This window comes from Diadema antillarum, unplaced genomic scaffold, assembly GCF_040938485.1.
Source record: "Diadema antillarum isolate AM-2024a unplaced genomic scaffold, OU_Dant_1.0 scf00000029, whole genome shotgun sequence".
Taxonomy (NCBI): Eukaryota; Metazoa; Echinodermata; class Echinoidea; order Diadematoida; family Diadematidae; genus Diadema; species Diadema antillarum.
In genome coordinates, this window is record NW_027270918.1 from 1,235,504 (window position 1) to 1,262,098 (window position 26,595).

General features: G+C 38.1%; 1 protein-coding gene across 1 annotated transcript; it reads left to right on the forward strand.

Moving 5' to 3' along the window:
• Nucleotides 1–26,184, forward strand: LOC139739514 (putative N-acetylated-alpha-linked acidic dipeptidase). Its single transcript, XM_071650122.1, has 17 exons — nucleotides 1–203; nucleotides 5,712–5,868; nucleotides 6,352–6,480; nucleotides 6,885–7,013; nucleotides 7,712–7,901; nucleotides 13,036–13,126; nucleotides 13,331–13,420; nucleotides 14,718–14,803; nucleotides 17,384–17,503; nucleotides 17,927–18,009; nucleotides 18,748–18,879; nucleotides 21,108–21,193; nucleotides 21,707–21,797; nucleotides 22,766–23,018; nucleotides 23,637–23,718; nucleotides 24,553–24,645; nucleotides 25,989–26,184. The coding sequence occupies exons 1-17, from the start codon at nucleotides 1–3 to the stop codon at nucleotides 26,182–26,184; spliced, it is 2,211 nt and encodes a 736-aa protein (XP_071506223.1).
• Nucleotides 26,185–26,595: the final 411 nt, after the last annotated feature.

Consider the following 26,595-nt stretch of genomic DNA (forward strand, 5'->3'; position numbering starts at 1 on the left):
ATGACTCGGTACCGTGACAACGTCCTCTTCGTTCACGTCATATGGCTCATCCTCGCCCTTATCCTCTTTGCCTCCGGTATTCTGATCGGTCACTTCGGGATCGTAGACGATGATTGCCCTTCCCTCTCCGTCGTCGAAAATGAGGAAATTGGACAGCTGATGATCGACGAATGCAGTGCGGAGAATATAGAAAGCAACCTCAGGTATTCTGAATAATTCTGCCACGGAGGTAATGAGAGAGAAATCAGGGGCCTGTTTCAAAAAGAGTTCCTATTGATCTTACGCTCAATTAATGGTACATTTTTTGGCAGTGTATATAGCTTGTAAAATAACTTGTGTAAGGGGAACATGTAAAATTAAGGTACGAATATCCATGCTTGTCTGATATACATGATACATAAGTTTAAACACAATGAAAATACATTATTATTTTGACATTGAAATACACACATTTTACATAATTTACCCTACAGTACGTAATTCGAGCGAAATTAGGCGTTCGAATTTCGAATAATATTGCACAAAAGAGGGAAAGTCAACATCACAATGACTGATATTGTACATTTTATGGACAGGACACCAACGTTTACTAATTTTAAATTAAATTCATTTCTGATTTTCAATTAAATCTGATATCGCAAATTGAATAAATTCTCATTATGGTCATTTCTTCCAAATCTGTTAGCAGGAGTGATTCTGACGCATTGTCCGGTATTTTCCGTATCATTTATCATCTTTATAAATCATTGTGAGACTAAAATACTTTTGCGTTCATCACTCGTTATCTTTCGGAATAACATGAATATTATATTTGGTTTCCCAGACTCGGAACAACTTATGAACTTATCTAAAATGAATCTATTCCGAACACGTCCAAGTACGTTATGAAGGATACTCAATGGATTCCACGAAACACAACTATCATTCACACGTGGAAACATGCAGACAGAAATTGTACAGTCAAACTATGTGCAATCAAGTCGTTATCAGTGGCACCAATTCCATTGATTTCCGAACATGAAATTTTGTTCGTTTAGTCTTCTTCATGTTCTTAGCCTGAGCAAATTTCCAGAATCTTTTCGGATTTTACTTTGTCATTTATCGTTGAAGTACAGTAGTAGTTGCTTAAAATGTTTGTATTTAGATCGCTAGATCTCTAATCTCTAGAAATGTCTTACCTTGGTCTTATACATTCGTTACTTTACCAGTGTCCTCCATAGACTTTCCTTCCATACTTCCCAATTAAATTCAACATTGTAATTTCATTCTTTTTTTTTTATTTTTTGATGTATGTTAAAAAAAAATATTTAAAAAAGTTATGGCACAAAACCGGAAAAGAGTTCGCGGGATACGTAAAACATAGAAAAACAGCACATTTTTTAACTTGGCTGGGCCCGTCCTCCCGGGGGCGTCTCCCCAAGTCTGCACAGCTAGTCACCTTTTGCCAACCCTTGACTCTGTCACCCTTTGTTCTTTACAAGCTGGGTGTCCCCGAGGCTGGCGACCCCAGTGTCTGTGGGTAATTATTCATTTGGCAGCAATATGGGCCCGAAATTACGAAGGTGGTATAAATGGAACCATAGTTTAAACCATGGACAAAACCCATGCATGGAGCGCCAAGTGTCACATGGAATATTTCGCTACGAAATCAGTCATTTCGTCGACGAAATGATTATTTTGTAACTAAACGGTCATTTTGTCGACGAAATGACCAATTTCTTAACGAAATATTCTGTTCGACACTTGGCGCTCTATGGGTTTTGTCCACGGTTTCATTTGTACCACCTTTGTGAATTCGGGCCGGGTCTGGATCATCGAATTCCAAAAACTTGTTCCAACAAGTTTTCCGCCCTGGGAGGAGTGAACTGAGATAATGATGACTAGATTGCAACTAAAGAGAGCCATTTAGATGTTCTGTCACGTATGTGACAATAAATATTCTCCTTGTTTCTGCTTGCAATTACTTTTGTTTGTGTTTATTTCATGAATATAAATTACTAGTGGAAAAATGAGCAAAGAAAATGGGATTCCATCGGGATTCAAACCCGAGACCTCCAGATTGCTATCCCGGTGCTTATACCGACTGAACTATAGAAAGCCCTAGTTCAGTGTTCGTCCCAGAAACCCTTAATTCTCAAAGCTCGGATGGTCAGAAGCTATAGCAGTGTGTTTGTGTGTGGCACACACGCACACACTTAAACCTGGCATAAACCCGAAGGATAATTCAACTTGGGGATAAATGCGAGAGATGCGTGTGTCACACACAAACACACTGCTGTAGCTTATTTCTGACCATCCGAGCATTGAGAATTAAGGGTTTCTGGGACTGTCTCAAATTTGATTCTCGCACGTTGTCCGTTTTACATAGGCCTAATTAAGAACCATACAATTACGTTAATGGCAATACAATCCAATGTCGGGTTATAAATGCTATGAGGTTAAGGAATGGTATTGCACCAGTTATTGAAAAACAATTATAATTATCTTAATTTCCTTAAAAAGAAGAATATACATAATTTTATCTGTAGGAGTCTTACAACTCTATGTACGGCCAGAGATTTAGAGTATAGTGGATGCAAAATTCTGATTTCTAGTGAGCTTAACATATATTCATTAAAGTTCATGACGTTTAATCAACTTGTCTTGGACATTATTCATAGATTGAAACACCGTGAGAAGAGACAGATGAAATGACTACACTCTGGTAGCTATATGGGTTGAAAAAGTGATGTAGACCTACCCCTTTCACCTTTGAATAGAGCACAGAAAGGTTAAAAATGAGAACGTCGTGAGTGTTTTGGGAGGAATCAAAATTAATTCTATAGCCAATAATGACCTTAATCAACGGTTGGTTGAAGCATGGACCAGGGTGGCAGGGTCCATGGTTGAAGGGATAACGTGTCCGAACAGTCTGAGCATGGACACTACCGGTAGTGTCCATGGTCTGAGCATGGAAATAGTGTACCTCTATGGTCTGAGTCTTCCTGGTCTAGATCATTGATGGTTTAAACTTTCTACTTTTGTGACCTGTCGTCTCAGACATTTCGTTTGTTGGACCTCTGTCCCCCGAAATCTCGAAGGAGGTATAAGTCTGAAACCGTGGCTTATTCTTTCACCGGACCTCAGGGTCACCACCACGGAGTGTCTGGCCTAACTGGCACGGGCTTTATATACCCCCATTCCACATAGGGCAATACATCTGACAGACCACTGAAAGACCACTGAAAGACCACTGAAAGACCGTACAAATTAGCAGATCTGTCAATGATTTTCAGTGAGCTTTCAATGATTTGCAAGTTCCTTCATGATTCGTAAGTGATCTTTCAGTAAACTTCATGGTCTGAATGGTCTGTGAAAGCTTTTGAAACGGTTCGAAATAGTCTTTAAGCGGTCTTTCAAGAAAAGATGGTCTTTCAGTTGTCTTTCAGCAGTCTTCCAGCAATTTCTTAGTGAGCGTTCAAGTATCTTCTTTTCTTTCAAAATCTCTCAAGAATTGCCACATATTTAAGGGGCAGATCACTGAAAGATTGTTGAGAGATCATTGATGGGTAATGGAAAGACTGGTTTCTTCGAAATCTTGATTGATCTCTCAAGGGAGTATTTCAAATGATCTTTCTGTGATATCTATCAATAGTCTTGTTGGTCCTCCGTGAACGATCTTCAAGATACCGCACAGATCTTGGAGAAATTCTTTTAAAAAATCCTCTCATTTTTGTTTGTTTGCCGATGATCTTTCAAGGGTTTAATTTTCTTTTCATTTTTTGAGAACCATTCCACATACGATATCTCTATCTGGTCTTGGAGACTGGAAATTTAAGGTTTTTCAATGGTCCCCGTTGCGTGGAATGGGGGTCTAGGCTGTTGATATCGTCAAGTTGATATTGCCTTTAGTGTACCGAGGCAGTCACTCTTACTCATCTCTCAGGCAATTGTCAGGCTAGACAGTTTCTTGTGGATAAACGACGTATGGACATATGGCATGCGTCTGAATGCTTTCATATCAAAGCATGGTATGGATATACATCGTATATTGAAACAATGGTTTCAGCATCATTTTAATATACGACCTTTATCCATACGATGGCAGATGGAGTGTTCACTGCCTAGAGTAACAGCAACAACAAAACAATACAATACAAAACAAACCCCTCTCCGTTTAGTTAAATGATCACTCTCTTTATAGTTGCGAGAAATCTACTGGTACACTGATTTTGTGAACAGCTCACACTTGTACAAGGTGAGTTGACATTTTACCATTTATAATCATCACAACACTTCAGTTACCTACTGATTATTTGGATAAAAGCAGAAAATGGTCATGCGCATTACGTACACCGTCGCAAATGCACAGGGTTTAATGCCCAAGTGAAGTAGATGAAATAACATAAGAGTGTACTTTGTCTGCGACACTTAATCTTGTCGCATTGTCATGTTTGCGCTCTGCGATGAATGTTAATGGCAGAGACTCCGAACGTTGCCATCTGAACCGTTATTGTTAAACATTATTGCCCTCGCTCGCAGGCCTTCTCTGTAGATATCCACGTACACTCAAACAGTTCAAAATACAAATCTTATCTAGACATGGTGTCTTGTTGTTGGAATTTTGCATAAACAACACTTAATCAATGACATATTGCATGAAAAGATCTTGAAAAATGGATCGATCAGTATCAAAACCGGTCAGCAAAAATGAATCAAAATAGCAACAACAATAACTACATACAAATAAGCAAACAAACAACGGATAATATATGTGAAGCGATGTTAATGACTCTCGTCCACGGAATGAACCTAACATTCTTCAATTTCAATTTCATTTCATTTTCATTTCATTTCAAAAAGCAAATGTGTGGCAGCGTTGTAGATAGACTAGATCTTGTCTCGTTAGGGGAACAAAAAGACTTTTAATTGCAATCTACATGACATCCCAAGTTTGTCAATAGAATACACCATATCAAAGTATTCCATCAATTTACATAATACATATGTGACCCTGCACCACAAAACCAACAAGTCGCCCGACACAGATTTTGAGTTAACCATAGATTCTGAAGGAGCCGACTCTAAGCTTTAAAATGAATTACACGTACAACTCAATTCATATGTACTCTCCTAACTGGTCTAAAATTGCAAAGAAAACACCCACTTCGAAAAGTGTGAACTGAGGAAAGAGGTTCTAGTCAAGCACTTAAATCTTGATCATAGCTGTGCGATGAATGGGACAAAACAAGATATAAACCACCCGAGTGACAACAATGGAGAGATTATCAGAGTAAGCTGAAATTGAGCGTGCTTTATTATCACATTTTGTCCATGATTAATGCCAACTTTCAAAGCATTGCAGTAGCATTGTCCTTTCAAAAGCTATTAGAGTTGAAAGTGAAGGGTGTGCAAGTGATTTCCAAGAATTGAAAAGGAGCCTCTAAGACATACCTGATCTCTCTTCTCTACAAAAACAAGCGTTGTAGAAAGACTGCTAAAAACATACTTTCCCATTTATTTTATGATCCCAAAGTTACTGTAGAAAAGTATACATCCTTTAAAAACATGAAACATTTTATATATATATATATAGAGAGAGAGAGAGAGAGAGATGTATATATACATGTGCATGTATACGGGGTCAAAAAGACTGCTGTCCTTGCCAAGATTATTGTTTACGGGTTGACTTAGTAAGCTGTGAAATATCCTTTCTTTCCGCAAATTTACAGGGGTCTAACCACCCGTCCTCACATGGGCGGAACCCCGGCAGAAAAGGAGAATGCAGAGATGCTGGTGGAGCTATGGACGAGTTACGGACTAGATTCCGTTCGGTTAATCGACTATGATGTTCTCCTTGCCTATCCCGATCCTTCTAATCCGAACAAAGTAAGAGTTTTCCAGTAATTCTTAAATTAATTCGTCATTGATTCGTGCTTTCATGTCATTTCATAAGAAACAAAGCAAGTAAATTTATGTCACTATGAAATGAAAAGTTTAGCAAAATCTTGTATAAAATAATAAACAACTCACACGAAATGCAAAGCAGAAGGCCATTTAAACACATGATAAGGCGCACAAACCTTAAATGCAACTTTTGGACCCAATTCGAATACATAGTCTTGGGTTTCTAAAAGAAGGATGTCGCTACCAGACTTTGTGAGATTAGTTTACAGTATTTGGTAGATTAAAAGCTTAACATGTTGTTTAATTTAAAACACAAATACACATACTTTCATTACACTTCAAGACTTACGATCTCCAGTACGTATGTATGAGGTATGTTCATCTGAGAGTTGCTCACTACTTCGTTCCTTTTCTCCCTTATCGCAATTATCAACACAAACAAACAAATAATACATGTAACTCCAGGTGATGATAACCGAGAATGGAGTGGTTAACTTCACCACGGCCCTACATGAGGAGATTCTTCGACCTGAGGATGATCACCCGGATGTCGTCCCGCCATTCAACGCCTACTCGGCAAAAGGGGAGCCAGAGGTGAGTCCGTCTGCTTTTGTGCTTCAGGTAAAAATTACAGCAACAGCAACAATCAAACAAACCAACAGACAAAGAACAAGGAACCAATGCATTACACTCATCATTAGCATTAGCTGATTCTCTGATGTTGATGATGAGATGGTGAATAGTATCCCAGCAGGTGTTTATATGACTAGCTGGTTAAATTCTTATAAGTATTTTTGTATACCAATCGTTTTCTTGTTGATAAATCGGTGACATGATATCGATTTGATGATGTAATACATATTATGACACAGCTTAGTTAAGAAGTTGCAGTGGACAATTGAATTCGTGTGGTTGGGTTTTGTTTCTATTCGCACTGAGTAACATACATGCACATCATCACTAAGTCTTGCTATGTATCCTAATATCTTTATATCCAGGGCCCCCTGGTGTACGTGAACTACGGACGGTCAGAAGACTTTGATTTTCTGGCTAAGAATCGGTCTGATATCAACATCACAGGCTGTATTGCTATCGCTAGATACGGAAAGGTGTTTCGTGGGAACAAGGTAAAGGGGTGCAACTATGTAGCCCTGTATTTAACAGACTTTACCCCGACAATGTTGGGACAAGTCCGGAGAACCAAATCCCTCTCCTCGGGCAATTAAACCTCAGGAGAGAGAGAGAGCAAGGGTTGAACCGTTTTAGCAGACACACACGAAATAAACCTTTTCCGGGTATAGATAGGTTTCGATGCAACCTATCTGTTCTTGTGCGAAAGGGGTGTGGTGGTTACAATCCATGAACGGTCATTCTGTTTGGACTACCGCGCATGAGTCTTGAGTGTATCAAAGGAACGTTTCGGCGAGGGCGTTTTAATGGAAGCGTTGTCGGGGTAATGTCGGGATAATATCAAAGTAATTACCCTAGCTTACTAGGGCAGAATTTGGCAAAAGTTACCGTGACAACGTCTGCATGGTCTGAGCAACATTCTGCATGAAACGTTTTAACATGCAGGGTGAAAAAAGATTGTCCGGACATTGTCACTCTGTGTGATTCTGGTATAAAAGGCTCTCTTAAAACGGGGCCTGTGTTGCTTGCACCCAGTTTTACTTAAGGAATTCTACCACTACAGTGTACTTTACTTTGATCACATGTGAAGATGTTTCTTATTATCAGACTATGGACTGAAAAACAAACCAACTATACAGAACTTGATAAAAACAACTTGGGAGAGAGGATTAATGCGTTGAATGTTCCTCTGTAGGTACTAAACGCTCAGGCGGCGGGCGCCATTGGAATCATTCTTTATTCTGATCCCGCCGATTACGCAATCGATGGAGACATTTCGGTCTATCCGGACAATTGGTGGCTTCCGGATACCGGAGCGCAGCGGGGAAATACCTTTGTTAGCGATGCCAAGGGCGATCCGGTTACACCCGGCTATCCGGCAAAGCGTAAGTATTGTCATGGGTACTTTAAGGCTCATCAAAGTTCTCTTGCGGGAGAATGTTAGTTACAGTCCTTATAGTCTAGCGGATATAGAGCACATATAGGGTGAATCATGCACATTATGGTAAAAGCACCATATTTGGTACACATGTACATGATGCCAATACAAGTCATTTCTGATATGGAAGCCACTCTGATTCTGCCTGTGTCGGCCATGGCGGCCATTTTTCAAAATGGCCGCCATGTGATATAGGAATGCCGTGTATTTTGGAAACTATAAGTCCGATTGTCATGATTCTTGTACCAAAGTATAGGTTTTGAGGGTCAAGGATTCCAATAAAATAATTTTTGTTAGGATAAAACCATGGCAACCTACTTATTGGCAGCCATTTTGAAAAAATATGGCCACTATGCTAGATATAACATATCCTTACAACGTATGGACAAAGGGTCATGACTCTGGTACCAACTTATATGTTTTTGGCGTCAAGGATTCCGATAAATTCAACTGTAAGTGAATATGAATCGTTTCATCCTACGTTTTGGCGGCCATTTTAATAAATATGGCTGCCATACAACAGATAATGAATATTGTATATCTTCGAACTCAAAAGATATATAATCACGATTCAAGTGCAAAAGTATAGTTTTGGGGTGAAGGTTTTCAATAATATAATGATGTTTTAGCAAAGTGAATAGGTTCATCACATCCTTTGTTTTGGCGGCCATTTGATAAATATGGCCTCCCTCCAGTTAAACATGGCTGCCGCTCTACATTCTATTCATATATCTTTAAAACCAATGGATGCATCTTCATGATTCTGGTACAAAAATATGTTCTTGAGGTTCAATTATTTAAATGGATACATCTTTTCGTGTATACAACCATCACATCCTATGTTTTGGCTGCCACTTTAAAACATGGCCGCCGCAATATATACTATACTGTACGTCTTTGAAACTAATTGGGGTCAATGATTTTAAACAAGCATTTGTTGATTAATAGAAGTAACACATTTCGTTTTCATGTCCATTTTGATAAATATGACTGCCGCACTACATAGAGTATGCACACACACACACACACACACATACACATTATATACAGTGTGGCCTAGAATTAACGGAAACGCGAGTTTTTGCAAGTATCTGCACATTTGCATTACTTCGATGGCAAAATGAATGACATAGAGTTGTAGAAAATTTATCTAGAAGAAGAATGACACCAAAATCATCAGATTTGGTTGAGTAGTTTTCTTTCTACAGATGTCTTTGTAAAGACGGGTCGAGCGTAATTATTTCTTAGCTCAATTCAACAAATTTCAGCATCGAACAAAAGACACTGCCGTGGGAGACGAACAAAGAATTGAGACCGCACATCACAATGTGGAATGATTGAATAGGATTATTGTCGAAAATTGACCTTCAATTGTTGGGTAGTCTCCGTTACTGAGCTTTGATAAGATAAAGTAAGAAATTAATGATTAACAAAAACATGTCTAGAAAGAAAAGTACTCAACCAAATTGGACAATTTCGTTTTGGTTTTGGAAAAATATTCGTTTCCATTTTCTGAGGGGCCACCCTGTATAGATTATATATACACCCTCATTTGCCATACGTACTGTCCCATTGACAAGAATCGTTCACCTATTATTGGTAAATGAACCTCCTATGTTGTTGCGGTGTTTAGTTCTTTATTGAATTGAATTGAATTGATTTTTTTTATTGTCCACAATGCGAATGTGGAAATGCGCCTTCCACCAGCATTACTTACAAAAGATACAAACAGATAAGAATTGTTCGTTCAACAACATATACGTCACAGATTACGAATAATATGAAACATAAATGTTTTGCAATATTTGTTGCAGAGAAATAAGAATAATAACCATTATATTCATAATACATATCATTCAATTCATTCATTTAAATAAATTCTACAATCATTATACTTATTATCAAAAATTCAACTTTCAACAAATTTTCCACTTCTAATCAACATTTTTTTTCTTCACATCTATGCCTCAAGGCCATAATGCCAACCAAATTTGATTTCTATTGCTTCAAAACTGTGGAAGTTGTTCACCCCACTAAATTTCGAACCCCCCCCCTCCCAAAAAAAACCAAAAACAACAACAACAACAACAAACAAACATGCGGTTACCTTTTCAACATTTTGTCAAATACAAACACAAAGAGTATCTTACATAACTACACCTATGAGTCATCATAAATACCGATTTTAGAATTAATTACTTAAATACTATGAGAGTTATTCAACCCACAAAATTTTAATAAAATTATAGTTACCATGAAACGCTTTGTCCGACAAACACAAAAATTATGTGTTCCGCATCTATACCTCAAGGCCATAATGCCTACCAAATTTTATTTCAATTGCTTCTAAACTGTGGAAGTTGTTCATTCCACATGATTTCGAAGAAAACATGCGGTTACCATGGCAACGCTTTGGCAAATACACACGCAAAGAGTGTCTTACATAACTACACCTGTAGATCATCATAAATACCAATTTTAAGATCGATTGCTTAAGTACTATGGAAGTTATTTGATCCACAAAATTTTAATAAGATTATGGTTACCATAGCAACGCATTGTCCAACAAACACAATTATTGTTCATTGATTTTTGTTGATTGACAATACCTCTATCACATTCACTATTCAAGTAGGTATTGAACATCACATTAGTGACATTTAGTACAATTGTTGCATACCTGGAATACTAAAGATAATTATGTTGAATATCAAAGGTAGAATAAAATGGTGAGAATGGAATAGAAGAGTTTCCCCCAATTTTGGATGCATAGACAGGAGAGTACAATTAATGTACTGTCATAGTTTCCAGCCACAAAGACATGATTATTGCAGTCTTATAAGACCTATAGATTTCTAATGTTTGTTTTCAGTTCTTGTTCATTATTTCATAGTATGACCTTGTCAAAACTGTTACATAAAATTATAGGGAATCATATGAAGGAATCGAATTAGCTCTGACAATCCAAAACAATTATTGTTCCTGATCATCCATTGATGAGCGGTGATGAACGTGAATGCATATATAGATGCAGGTGCACTTTAGAGAACGTCTTCAGTATTTCTACTGGTGCCGGTAAATAAGATCGATTTACTGAATATTGTATTCTGCAGTTTTATCTTCCAATAATTATGAACCTATTTCTTTGAGGTTTTCCTTCAATTCATAAATTAGCATAATTTTTCTTGTAGTTTATATTTTGCTAGTAGGCTCATGTGGAGCTGCAAATGACAATTAGATGTAAACCTATAAATATGTATTGTATAATACCTATTATATTTGCCGGAGAGATGATGAACTACAACACCTAACCGCCTTAGGGGTTCCGCTCCGGATTTGGAAAAGGTTTACTCCCTAGCCTTTGATTAACCCAAAAACTGCCCGCAAGGCAGCGGGAGACTCGTGGAGGACGGGGACGTCTCTCTACCCGTACAGGACCAGAAGGACCTGCCCACTGCCACTATTTACTTTATCGTTTGATGTATAAGATTCAGTGCAGTTATAAGTATCAGAACATCCTGGTCAATCATGGATTTGGTAGACATACATATAGTGTGTTTACATTTGATGTAAGTGACCCAAGAAGTTTTAGAACTTTTCTCACACGTAGTGTCATGTTTCCAAAGAAAACATGTACTATATTGGTTGGAAACTATGATTTTCATTCCATAGTCCAGGGACCAGAGAAAGCGAGAGTCTATATTGTAGAAAATGTATAATCTCGATACTTCAGACATGAAATTGTGAAGATCATGTTTTTCACATACACTGTACACACAGATATCCTATGGAGGAAGTTGAGCATATTTTCCTAAATGCTTACAAAGTTAACTATGCCCAGATGTTCCACATTAGAATGCTAAAATTGAGTGAACAAGTAATTGTTGACCCCAAAAACAAACGTTTACACCTGAATCAATCCACAATGGGCATCCCGCTTTCATAACACTCGTACGCTATTTATTAAATGGCCGCCAAAACAAAGGATGTGATGAACCTATTCACTTTGCTAAAACATCATTATATTGAAAACCTTCACCCAAAAACTATACTTTTACACTTGAATCGTGATTATATATCTTTTGAGTTCGAAGATATACAATATTCATTATCTGTTGTATGGCAGCCATATTTATTAAAATGGCCGCCAAAACGTAGGATGAAACGATTCATATTCACTTACAGTTGAATTTATCGGAATCCTTGACCCCAAAAACATATAAGTTGGTACCAGAGTCATGACCCTTTGTCCATATGTTTTAAGGATATGTTATATCTAGCATGGTGGCCATATTTTTTTCAAAATGGCCGCCAATAAGTAGGTTGCCATGGTTTTATCCTCTCAAAAATTATTCTATTGGAATCCTTGACCCTCAAAACCTATACTTTGGTACAAGAATCACAACAATCGGACTTATAGTTTCCAAAATACACAGCATTGCTATATTACATGGCGGCCATTTTGAAAAATGGCCGCCACGGCCGCCAAAGGGAGAGTCAGAGTGGCTTCCATATCAGAAATGACTTGTGTTGGCATCATGTACATGTGTACCAAGTATGGTGCTTTTACCATTAAGTGCATGATTTTTTCTATATCCGCTGGACTATTATTCTGATCTCCCTCCAAGTGAGGGAGAGAGAGAACGAAGGAAAAGGTGTGTGTTTGTGTGTGTGTGTGTGTGTGTGTGTGTGTGTAAAAGCGGCTTGATATACTGTAACTTGGTAGTATTAGATAGCACAGTACATGTCCAATCCAATGATGTGAGCGTTGCAGCGACTTATTATACACGTGTAATTATAACATTATAAGTCAGGGTTTTTTTTTAACGACATGTTCAACTACTCCTTTGAAAGTGTTGATGTGTCTCGCTTACAACTTTCACAGAAAATTACAGTTTAGTTGGTTGTACACACGTACAATATGTCTATGAAGGTTTAGAGTATATGCAATTGTTATGAAATCTGTTTGGCGAATGAGGTTTAGATTTGTACGTAGACCCACCTAATGTGTGATGCGTATACATTCTTTTCAATTATATGATATAAACGCGCCCTTTTGTTTGTTTTTCTCCCGCGTCCAGCCTACATGTACCGTTTAAGTGACGAGGAGACAGCACTGCCTAAAATTCCAGCACATCCTATCGGATATGGGGACGCACAATATCTTCTCAGGTACCACATAAGACTGGGTTTGCTGATTATCATGATCACTTCAAGGAAAAAAAAAATGAGTATTAACTATGATAAAGTAATAATCATATACTGTCGTAACACGAGCAGGTAAGTGTAAACCTGAATCACACATCCATAAAAATGTTATAAACCTTTCGGTTCTCTTTTCGATTGATCACTCCTCCTCTGCCTGCCTCACTGTAGCGAGATGACTGGAGATGAAGTACATAGCAGCTGGCGGGGACACCTGGATGTCACCTATCGATTTGGGCCCGGGTTTGTCAACCCAGACAGGTGAGCGTTTGGACAGAAAAAGGATAAACCAAAAGCATTTGTATTATGTACTTTGTCTTCATAATTGTTAGAGATTCAGTTTTATGAAGCATGGCAAAACACTCGAGACAGATTTGTAGAGGGATAACTTAATGTATAATGATATACACCTATAATCTGCCTTAATCTGTAATGTATCTGAGTCAGGATGGCGCTGTGTGTGGAATCAGCATCGTGTGGAAAAAAATGTAGATCGTATGTGAGCATATAAATTGATGTATTTCTATGTCACGGCGTTGATGTGTGGGTATTTCCACGTATTCACATCGGCTTCTTTTCAGAGGCGCCGAATATATCATTCCATGAATATCTCATTCGACGTTCCAATGAATTTCATAATTATTACCCCTTTTACGAACAATTCTTGCCAAGAACACGATTATTTACACGTATCCTGGCCCTAATTATTGGAATTCTTCGAATTATGATATCAAAATGCCCCTTCTATATATTCATTTAAAGGAGATTAAAGTTCTCCTTATTGCAATCTCGTGATTCTACTGAATAGAGCTAGCCTGTTGGCGTATTTCATTACCCTTTCGAAGAACTTGCGTTACAGCTGATATTATACTGTCGCCTATTTTCTCTTTCCTGTTGTCAGAATACACTTTATAGGGCTAGGATTCGACTATATTTCTCTTACATCTGCATCTATTTCTCTGTATTTCCTTGTACTTTTCACTCGTCCCATTATTTTTTCGATATACTGCTGTCAAGAACCGCTGCATCTGTTGTGCCTTTTGTACGTTGCTTTGTCCTTCGTGTTTGATAGTCTTGTCTCATTCTGTCTTGTCTCTTATAGTCTTCCTTTATTAGTTTCATTGTTGTTCCAATCTCGTTTCATGTTCACTCACGTGTGCGTATGTGTGTCATTTAGTTACTCTCTTTTCTTAGTGGGCTTCGAGACTTTTTTTCCAAACATTTTTTCCCTTTATGCATTAACTTATTTTTCTAATGATGTTCTTTTGCTGAGAGGCCCATTTCCTACAAACTTTGTCTTTTTATTGGGTCCCTCCATTTTCGCAGTTTGCGTATTATTATTTCATTTTCATTACTCATTTTTAATGGCAATGTTTTGTTATTATAAGGTTCTACAATTATTGTATACTCTTCTCAGTTTGCTTTGCTTTCCCTCTGAAACCTTATTCTCTGTTACCATAGAAAGTGTATTGTCTATGTTCGAGTTGAAAGATGAAATGAAATTTGATTTGACCTGATTTGAATAATGCTGTGTCAATAAAAATTTGATCGTACACAGGAAGGTAAAGATGAGTATTCACACCTCAAGGGAGATTCGAACCACCTATGACGTCATTGGCATTGTCAATGGAGCCGTTGAACCAGGTGAACGGGACTTGTTATAATCGAAAGTTAAATAAAATGAATTCTCCACAACGTTAGAACAAAATAAATGCAGTGTAGCACAGGGAGGTGAGGAATATCTTACGTGTTATTCAGGTATGAGCTTTCTTCAGTTTGTCTACCCTCTGTGCAAGTGAAATTTGTAAGATCGCAACTCCTGATCTACACTTTTAACAGACATGTCGAAACAAAAGAACCAGCGAGAATCGAACCTGCCATCTTAGAACTGCATTCCGGCCAGCGACACCACCACCTGCCCATCCCTGGTTACCGGCAGTGACACGATGAACTTGAAACAAAGACCCAAGCTCCGAAAATCCGACATTGTTATAATTATTAAGTGGCCAAAGGCAGACAGATTGAAGAAAGGTCTGACCTTCTGTCTTCATCCCTCTAATAACCTGTTGCCTTCATTTAATCTGACATAAGTGATTAGAAGGAAGGAAGCTGGGTCCAGTCTTCATTCATACGCAGTGTGATCCAACCAGTGAAAGCCCATATCCACGAGGTCACGACATTTATCGTTCATGTGCAATAATCCTGTAATGCTTCTGCATCAAATTAGCCAATTTCACTCATGGCAGTGTCATCAAAAGAAGATAAAGGATGTAATCATTATGCTAAATAAACGATACTTGAGCAACTTCACATTCGAAGACATTTATTTCAATCATAACCATCAACCAAGAGAAATGACTCATGTCCTTCCAAACAGTTTTGAAACGAATTGTTCCACTGGTCTAATGATTACTACGTTTTAAAAAAGAGAGAGGCTAAAAATAGAAATATACCAAACTAGAGAGGGGCCGTCAAAGGCGGCAGACCCACGCCTAAGTACAAAGTCGGGTAAACATAATGTGCATTCGGTCATCTACCAGAATTCGGCCACTTAATTGCCAGTGTGCTTTATCACCAGCCAGTGAGTTCTACCAAAGATCGTACACTGAAGTGTACGATCTTTGGTTCTACAGTCACATCACACGCAAATCACATCATTACACATACGGTATTAACACTCATTCACGTACAGGAAAGTCCTTAAGTCTCCTCCAAAAATCCATCGAAAATCCCAATTTCCACCGTCAAAAGTGCAGAATCGGAACTTTTCCAAGCGCGCGCGAATTAAGTCCAGTTTTAAGAGTATTGTCTATGCGACGGGTCGCGGAAAAAGCGCTAAAAATCGAGAAATACGCCGTTTTCTTGCGGGATATTTTGATTATAGCAAGCCGAGAGTGTGATGATATCAAAGGTCGTATGAGTGTACGATCTTTGATGGTATCCACAAAAGCAAAAAAGAAAAACAAAATTTACGTACCCCCTAGGCAATTACCCCTAGGTTGAATGCAAATGTCTACTGCACCAGTATTCGGCCACCAACGAGCGCCGCAACGTCCCCGGTGCAATTTTGCACCAACAGTGTAGAGCGCGATGCATTTTCAGCGGCCTTGCACACGCATTGACATTGAGCACGCATATCGTGCAGTGTGACTGCGACCGAGCAAAATGCTCCTCCAACGAAAAAAACAATCAATGTTAATTTGAAAAATCATCAAATATCAAAGGTCGTATGAGTGTACGATCTTTGATGGTATCCACAAAAGCAAAAAAGAAAAACAAAATTTACGTACCCCCTAGGCAATTACCCCTATGATTAGTGTCTACGGGAATTATTCAATGCAAGGGTTGAATGCAAATGTCTACTGCACCAGTATTCGGCCACCAACGAGCGCCGCAACGTCCCCGGTGCAATTTTGCACCAACAGTGTAGAGCGCGATGCATTTTCAGCGGCCTTGCACACGCATTGACATTGAGCACGCATATCGTGCAGTGTGACTGCGACCGAGCAAAATGCTCCTCCAACGAAAAAAACAATCAATGTTAATTTGAAAAATCATCAAAATACGGGCCAGTTTGTGATGACGGAGAACGAACTTTCATAAATCTAGAAGGACATAGTCCCTCAAATAGGCCTAAACGTAAATTTCGGAATTCTTACGAACATTTGAGCAGCGAAGTCGGATCGTTGGGGAGTTTATGTTTTCGTATGGTAGCGGAAAATCGCAAAGTGAGAAACGGGAAATTTTCGGAATGGTCACTATACCATGGGGTCAAAACTTCAAGGTCACACAGAATTTGCAAGGGTCAACCGATTATCACCAAAATCTAATCGATTCTTTCCTGTCATTATCCAAACATTCCCTGAACATTTCGTGCAAATCCGTTTACCCGTTCTCTTGTTATCTTGTACACAAACAAACAAACAAACAAACAAACAAACATACAAACAAACAAACAACCAAAAAAAACACAAACAAACAAACAAACAAACAAACAAACAAACAAACATACGGAACCCTTTACATAACCCCCTGCCGATTTTCATCGGCGTGGGTAATTAATCAGACGACCAATCATGTAAGAGTGTCCATCCATTATCAAAACTTTTAGCCTCAAGAGAACTGACGCAAAGAACACACAAAGAAAACGAATTTTGTTTGGAGTGGTTGTTTGGCTGAAGGAGATTCCCCCTTTTTACTGACTCCACTTGATTTCCATTCTAGATCGGTACGTAATGATGGGTAACCATAGAGACGCTTGGGTGTACGGTGCCGTGGACCCGTCGAGTGGCACGGCGGTCCTCATGGAGAGCGCGCGTGTCTACGGCGAGATGCTGAAGAAAGGTAGCTCAACCTACAAGAATTATACTTTTACCAGGAATGACTCTTTAAAGTATCAATTGCAATTAATCACTCAAACAGCAATTAAAATGGAAGTGTAATTTGTACTAATAGACCTAACGTAGTTCCGATAATCTATGTTGTCTTATTAGCAAATACACACACAAAAAAACCACACACACACATACACACAAACAAAAAAAAAACTTGGTGGAACATATCGAGCTTGTTGGATTCTTTGATTTCATAACCCTGGTATGCAGCAGACAACGAACATTTACTTTGCTTTTGCTTGTTACACTTTCTCCAGATTCAGTAACAAATGCAAACGTATAAAGACAGTGCGATTATGCTCTCTGGTTCTTGTGGTATCAATTATTTATGACATTTAATGCATTCCTCCTCTCTTTGTTCAAACTTTTCAAGACTGGCGCCCACGGCGGACGGTGATGTTCTGCAGCTGGGGAGCTGAAGAGTACGGCCTTCTCGGTTCAACCGAGTTCGTGGAGGTGAGAATGTCAAAAACTGTCCTCACAGATATTGTATGCAGTTCATCTGCAATATTCATCCCCATCTTTATGCACAGAAGCGATTTTAACGAACGCACTGGAGTGTTCCCCTCCATACGACAATCGCACTCGCTGCCAGAATCTTGTGCCTCTCGTCATTTAGTCCCGAGGTACCTAAACCAGCGAGATGACGACTGCTGGAGCTGATTCAGGGTTCCACTTCCAGCAAGTTGCCTCAGTTGCGGCACATTGTATATCCGTTTACTAACTCAGGTTACTTCTTTAATTTGGTGAAAGTTGGCTGTTTCTGATGAGCCGACCGGTTGCTCGAGCTACACATTGCAATGTGTCACGAGTGCAGAATGGATGCAGGTGAATTAGCTTGTAGGTAGGTCCTCATCAGAGCAAGATATTATACTCGATAAGACAGCTGTTGATGACACATGCGTAGATCCACGGAAACATTTGTTATTCGGATACAAATACACAGAAGATGCTCAGTAAACCTTTCCTTCAGGAAGAATAACAAGAAGTTTACCATGATATTTTAGAGGCTAATGACTGTGACAAACTATTAGAAAAGAGTTAAGTAGGCCTACCATGTAAAGACTTGCTCTCTCTCTCTCTCTCTCTCTCTCTCTGTTACCTATCATCGAATAATGATTTTCGAGTTCACTGAATCAAGACATGGTATCAGCATGGTCGTTTCTAAATCCCTATACATCTCTTCGGACACAGGAATACCAGAAGGTGCTCGGTGAGCGTGCGGTGGCCTACATTAACACGGACGTTGCCGTCGATGGGAACAACACGTTCCGAGCAAAGACCACACCTCTTTTGCAGCATGCACTCTTCGAGGCCACCAAGAAGGTAACATACATCTTATGTGTTTGTGTTTCAGGACCACGAGTTGTGCCAAAAAAACAAAAAGGAAGTGAGGAGAAGGTTGTGTAAAACATTATTGTCGCAAATGTGCGAGTTAAAACATGTTGTGTCATCAAACGCATGAAGTACACGTACCATTATTCTGCTTCAAAGTACCTGCTTTTTCGTTCCAAAATGAATAGCACCATAATTGTGTCAGTGGATGAATCCATTATCAAAGAGACTTCAGCTCAGATACACATAGAAAACAAATTGGTAAGAAACAAGCAAACAAATTGTTCAGTCAGACTACCAGATTGACTGAAACTAAAATATCAAGACTTTACTATCGGGATAGCCAGAAACCATGAAAACCGTTGCTTGTCATTTTTTTGATATTTTCTTCAAAATCTACATTCTATATCAAAATTCACAAAGATTACGGCGAGCGACTTAAGACAAATGTGCACAAAATAGGGCTTATTGACGGAATGTTTATAGGATTCAATAATTTGAAACCAAAGGAAGTATTCACCCAAGCTAAAAAAGTTCTTTTTTCAAAGAGGTACCAGTTGATTTTAGAACGTGCCCTGACACAAAACGTTATGATATTTTTGTTATTCATTAAATCGATTATAATTTATTTGCATCCATCAAAAGGAAAAGAGGAAAGTATAATGCAAAGCATTATTGTTCAAAGCTTTTGTACCAACTGTCTGTTCTCTGGCTGTTTGAGGTAGTAGCATATCTGATTTGGCTTGATTTTTTTTTCTCATTGACATTTACATGTCAGTCATCAACAACAAAAAAAAATTATGGGAGATATCAGATATACAAAAGCAAATCTACTTGAAGCAACTTAATTGATACACTAAATCTTTATTAGGGGAATCATAAGCAAAGCTTTTAAAGTATAGGTTGCCAATACGTAACGTAAAAGCCAGAGATACGGGAATTAAGCATAGGATATTATACAGTAGTTACAATAGTTTTCCTTTTAATAATGACTACATAATTATAAATTCAATGAGATACTTGTAAACTGCTCATTCGTCTTTCATTACTACAACTGTCTATCCAAAAAGCAATTATTTCGAACCAAACCTATTTGTCTACTCACAATACTTATACAGAGTGACCATATATATCAAACATTGCCTTTTAAGTGGATCCCTTCATTTTTGGTACATTGCATATTGTTTGCTGTGTGGATTCATTACATTTTTTCTTAATCATATTGTTTCGTTAGTGTTGTATAAAAACTGTGTTCATTTCACAATGTATCATTTATATCGATTTTGTTAACCCTCAAAAAAGGAGTGAAGTGTACATTATTATGTTTTGACGAAAAACTAGAACTCAATTGAATGTAACTAAATTTGATATTCATGAACATAGTAGCCATCAAAATTTAATGTTGAGTACTAAGAACTACAATGGGGCAATAGCAACATGAAAACAACTTTACAAAGGGAGAAAGAGTGAAAGAGAGAGGTAGAGAAAGTTGTCCATATATTTGCTTATCAAAGGGTCTTTCAATTTGCTTAATGATTAAATGCGTGAGAGTTGCTTTATGTTAAATGTTGCAAAATTCTAAAATAACGGCCATACTAAACTCTTATTTGAAAGCAAGAGATTATCAAATAAAGGGGTGAGTATAATATGAGGTATAAGTTTCTTCTGTATGTGCCCCCTCTGTTCAAATGAAATTTGTAAGATGGCAACTGCTGATCTACGGAGCTTGGATATTTGCTCCAAGTTCATCGTGTCGCTACCGGCAAACAAGGACAGCCTGAGGGTAGTGTCGCTGATGGGAAAGCAGTAGATGACATAGGCCTATTCGATTTCAGCTGGTTCTTCCCCAACATATTTGTCAGAAATGTAGATTAGCAGCTGCGATCCTATCCAAATTTCATTTGTACAGAGAGCAAACAAACTGTAGAAAACTCATACCAAATAAACTATTGTTCTTTGCACAAATTGTGTTCTCAAGATAACTCAATGAAGATTGTGGGATAATGACGCAAACTATCACTTTAAAAAATGACAGATAATGCTGCTTATAGTTCTAGTCTGTTCAGTTTAGACAAAAGAATTCCAATGTGAATATGGTAATCCTTATAAATCACCTAACGTTAGTGGCATTTTTCATCAGTTATATGTTCTCTCTGTTTTACATGCGATAGCTATTGGATTAATGAGATTAATTGGTAACATCACATCCCCTTATACAGGTACCTGACGGTGAGACGGGAGAACGTACGGTCTACGATGTCTGGCGGGAAAGATACCCTGACAGCAGTGGCAACGGACTACCCCGGTAAGACAATCATTATTTTGATTTGATTTGATTGATTTCGACTTTGATTTGTGTTCACAAAAGCAAAGAAACAAACATAACTAAATCACAATGATTATTACCATACAATAACATTTACTACGTAGTCTTTCTTGACACACAAAATATATCGAAACGTAAATTCTAATACAGTGTAACATATCAGAATATTCTACGTCTCGATTATCTTTGCACGTCATCTTCAACAAAATGACAGATACACAGTAGTCATAAGGACCAAGGTGATGAGTCTAAATCAAAAGTATGGCTTGTAATATTGTTATGCTTAGGCCCCCGAAAATTACATTACATTACACCATACTGAGACAATTACACAATATTGTACATTAATCATTATATATTTGTACCTTGAAATTGGTATGATAAAGTGGTGCTCGGATATTTGGCTTATAATGTTTACAAATGTTGTTATTATTTTTTGTTTTACATTGTTCATCTTTATGTATAATTGTTTTGTCTTTGTGTTTGGTGCAGTGTCCCCGTGCTCGGATCTGGTAGCGATTTCGCCCCTTTCATGTACCGCATTGGTGTACCATGTACAGATATGACGTACACTTACAATTCTGTAAGTTAAGATGTCCCTTATAATTATGAATTAATTAAAAAGCACACACACATACTGTGGCGTAAATTGTCTTGTTTGATAAAATTACAATTATGCGCTTGAAAGCAAAGAGTGCTAACATTGATGATCTCATGAAATCAACACTAGCGATTTGTGTTCACCCGACAAATACTGAATTATGCTCAAATTAAAAAAAAAAAAAACTCACACCAAATAATTATTTCGCTGTTATTTCACTTAAACTGATTCTCATTAGCAGGCCTGGAACTAGTAGAGGCTTTTTTTTTTTTTTTTTTTTTTTTGGTCATTGCCCTCACCGTTGATATCATTACCATTACCATTATCCTCAACTATATAATAATAATAATGTCTTCTTTTACTAGGGTAGTGTTACCAATGCCCTACCAGAGGGCCCTGCCATTATTATTACCCTAGTTAGCGTTGCCATGCAGGTACCCATTTATACACCTTGGTCGAGAGGGACATGGTGGGTTAAAGCATCTTGTCCAAGGACGTAAGCACTGGGCGGGATTCGAACTCGGGTCCTCCGACCGGGAGTCGGGAGTCTTAACCAATATGCCACAGCGCCCCACTATCACTAAAACCTGAAATGTACGCTCACTGTGAGCAAAACAAACTAACTGTAGACGAACATAAATGCACACTTCTAAGAATCTCACTTTAAACAACCTAAGAAAATAGATACTTTCAGGAAATTAACAGGGAAAATTCATTAACCTATGAATTACCAAAATGTTTTAACATAACACCGGTATTCATGCTGGTGATTCGAATTCAATTCAGTCTTTATTGTATTAAAGTTCCACTTCCAGCTACGATAGTTTTTTCCTTCATATTTCTCATCAAAGCAGAGCAGAATATTCAAAGCGATTTACTACCACGCTTGCCAGACTGATACCAACTAACAGAGGTGCATGATTGACCAAAGAACATGTTTTGTATTCCAGAGCCTGGCCATTTCGTCATACCCCGTCTACCACTCTGTATATGAGACGTTTTATCTCGTAAAGATGTTCATCGACTGGAACTTTTCGCGCCACCAGGCCGTTGCCCGGGTGATGTTAGAATTCTCGCGAGATCTCGCGGACTCCGTTGTGCTGCCGTTCGGCTGTGTCGACTATGCAGAGAAATTGAAGTCGTCTATCGACAATGTGAATGAGGAATACGGAGACAAGATGAGAACAAACGGCATTACTTTTGGTAGGAACGGAGTAAAAGATTAGTATGATCATTATTTCCCATCTCCTTCAATATACAGAACGGAAGAGCCCCATCCGTAAAAATCAATTCTAGTCTAAGAACCTTCGGAGATTTGATTAGACCACTCATGGCAGCGTAAAAGGGACATTAGGAGTATGAAAGTGAAATATATATTCGATGTAATCCTGCCATCTTTTCGCTCACATTGTTTCGTTATTCTTTATGGCCATATATAGTTTACCATTTATTGGTAAGATTCAGTAAAAAAAAGATAAATAAAAAGTTAAAGAAAAATAATGCTAAAAATAAATACTCAATAATAGTGGAAATGTTGATTACAATTTTCCCTAGATTTAAAGAGTCCGTTGTAGCAATACTCAAATGCCTGGTTATACATTTAGCAGACTGCTTTATTTGTCTCACATTATAAGCAAGAGCAATAGAAGAAGAGCTCAGAAATCTTTTGTCAGACGAAATGATGCAATCACAGTAATATTGTTCATGAAGCTATTCACATCCATCATGAGCGCTTTCCCATCACCTGTTAATCAAACTAAAAGTTCTAAACATAAAACGAGGGCATTTTAATAGCGAATTACAACACTGTTTCCCCAACAGATTACGTCTACTCTGCACTGTCTAATTTCACAACTGCTGCGGAAGACTTCGAAAATCGTCTTCAAGAAATCGATCAGAACGAGTAAGTAGAAAATCGGCCGAGATTACCTCAGCAAGTTTTGTTTTGTTTTTTTTCTTTCACGGAGTGAATGTGCTCTAGCGCACAGATCTATTTTTTGGAAGTTCGCATGAATGAAAAACCTATAATTTTGTCAAGGGAAACTCTTTCTCCGGGCGAATAATGACACAAAAATCTCTCTTTTGTAGATCTAGCACTTTATTATGTTTCAAGACGAAAAAATGGCTATGATGTTGACTCAAAGGATGTTCGCTTCATTGCAATCTATAATCTATTCTTCGATTATTTGTTTTCATCAAGCGTCTTTTTTTTGACGAACCTATTTGTGGTAGGTGGTTAAATTTTAAGATACTCACCCTGTTTACCCGAACCAGTATCGCAAAAAGACTAAAAGCTAGGGCAATGGAGCACAGTGGACGAACCTATATTGTAATTACGGTATATTTGGAGGGAAAGAGCATGGGAGAGCGACGGAGAGAGAGATCGAGAGAGAGAAACCTGCAAAAGATTACATTGCACAAAATTTTACATCTGTAATGTCTCTTTCGACTGAGGTGTTGAAATAGATACCTTATGATCCTGATTCCTTTAGGAATGAATAGGCATGGACTTACTACAGACCACTGCTCACGTCAGCAGAAAGATCACTCCTCTGATTGTGAAAAATGTTTTCTTTCATTGATTAGAAATGTAATCATTATCATTGTCATTATTATTGCCATTATTATTCGAATAAATTATCCAATTAGATGAACTTATGATGTTTTAGTATTATACGATATTACAGAACATAAGCCCTATCAATGTAGTGTTTGTAATTATAATTTTCGTCCGCAGTCCCCTTGTGGTTAGACAAGTCAACGACCAGATGATTCAACTCGAGCGAGCATTTATCGATCCCGCTGGACTTCCCGACAGGAAGTGGCTGAGGCAAGTAAAATGAGTGCAAGAGATCCGAATAAACCGGAACTCAACTTACTTTTCGGTGGTAAAGTTTAGTGCGTCCGCTGGTAGATCTCACGTATAGTAGAGTAATGCCGGCGTTGGTTGACTTCAGCCTCCCAACACATTGTATTATTGCAACTCAATTTGTTAGTTAAATTTTGTCTGTTATGTTGTATCTAAACTTTTTTTTTCTAACCAGTTAGGAACAGTACATTAAAAGAAAAATACACACACAATTGTCAGATTTTGTCCACTCCGACTGTGCCCGAGTAGTGTACGTGATTCAACTGGAAAATGAATACAGCACGATGTATATTATATAAAGATGATAAATTTGAACAGAAACCCCTACATTATAAATAATCTTATCAAAATTCACTTGCTAAAGAGTTCGTCCTTGGTGGAGGTCTATCATATGGTATCATATTTATGCATTTATAAGCATGCCATAGATAGATAATATATGTATGTATGTATATATATATATATATATATATATATATATGTATACATATGTGTATATTCATATATGTATATATATATATATATATATATATGCATATATATATATATATATATATATATCATGGCTCGACACTAACTTTTTTGTTTGGTGGCCCGATGGGGCCACTAAAATCCTAATTTTCAAATTTTTGGTGGCCCGAGAGAAAAATTTGGTGTCCACCCCAAAAAAAAAAACAGTAAAAAACATTAAAAGTCCTTTTTTTTATGAGTCAAATATTTAAGTTTATGATAGTAAGATTTAGAAGTTGGGCATATCTACTCATAAATAAGCTTCAACAAACCTGCAACACTCACTCTCAGGCACTCATTCAGTCCTTTTCATCCATCCTTTAAACAAATTTAACTGCTAATTTCCGGCGCAAAAAGTTACGACTTTATTGACATACTTTTCAAAAAATTTTGGTGGCCCGAGGCGGGCCACCAAATTTGTCCTTTTTTGAAATTTGGTGGCCCCGGGCCACCGGGCCACCGTTAGTGTCGAGCCCTGTATATATATATATACATTTATATGAGAATATGTATCGTGAGAGCCTCTTTTTTGTTTCTAATGTGTCTGCCGTGCTGATCGTACTTTCATATCAAGAAAAATAACAAAGCTGCCGAATATTCCATTTTGTAAATTTGGATCTTCAAGTGTAAAAAAAAAAATAAGGACTGTAATATCAAGTTAATATTGTTTCTTTACAATTAGCATCTCTTCGAAATTAAGAGGACATTTTTAGAGTTACTCTAAGAGACTTGCAATGGTACGCTATAACTTTCAAAGAATATGTGTGTGGAATTTCCCGTTTACTCCTGTCCAGACACGTGGTATTCGCACCAAGCAGCGTCAACTATTACGCTGGTGACGCCTTTCCTGCTCTGGTTGACGCCTTATACCAAATTGACGACGACCCCGACCAGGTCACGAGATGGAAAGCTGTGGAGCAGCAGATGGCCATCATCGCATTCACCATCCAATCAGCATCCAGCACCCTGACTGACGTCACACAGTTATGAATGCATGCCGGCCAACGTTTAGTACCTTAGATTATGATACAAATAAACATCGTGAATCTTCATTAATCCTTTTGAGCGATCTTTCTTTAAAAGTGGGCGTCTCATTGGTGCGGAGACATCTCCGCGACGTCTCCTGGAGACTAAAGCAGGGTCTCGTTTTCTTTGGGGGTGTTTGGAACCTTTCCCGTCTCAAGCTAGTCTCGGGGACGTCTCTGCAGCATTTCTTTTGTTGCGGCCAAGAGATCCGGAGACTAATTTTGTCTGCGAAGCCTCCGAGACATCTCGGCAACCTCAATTTAGATACATGACGACCTACCGGTGACGATGTGGAGACGCTACGGAGATGTCTCCGCCACTGAGAAGACGTCTTGTAGATATCCCCGCTAATGAGTTGTCACCTTGTTTGGGAAC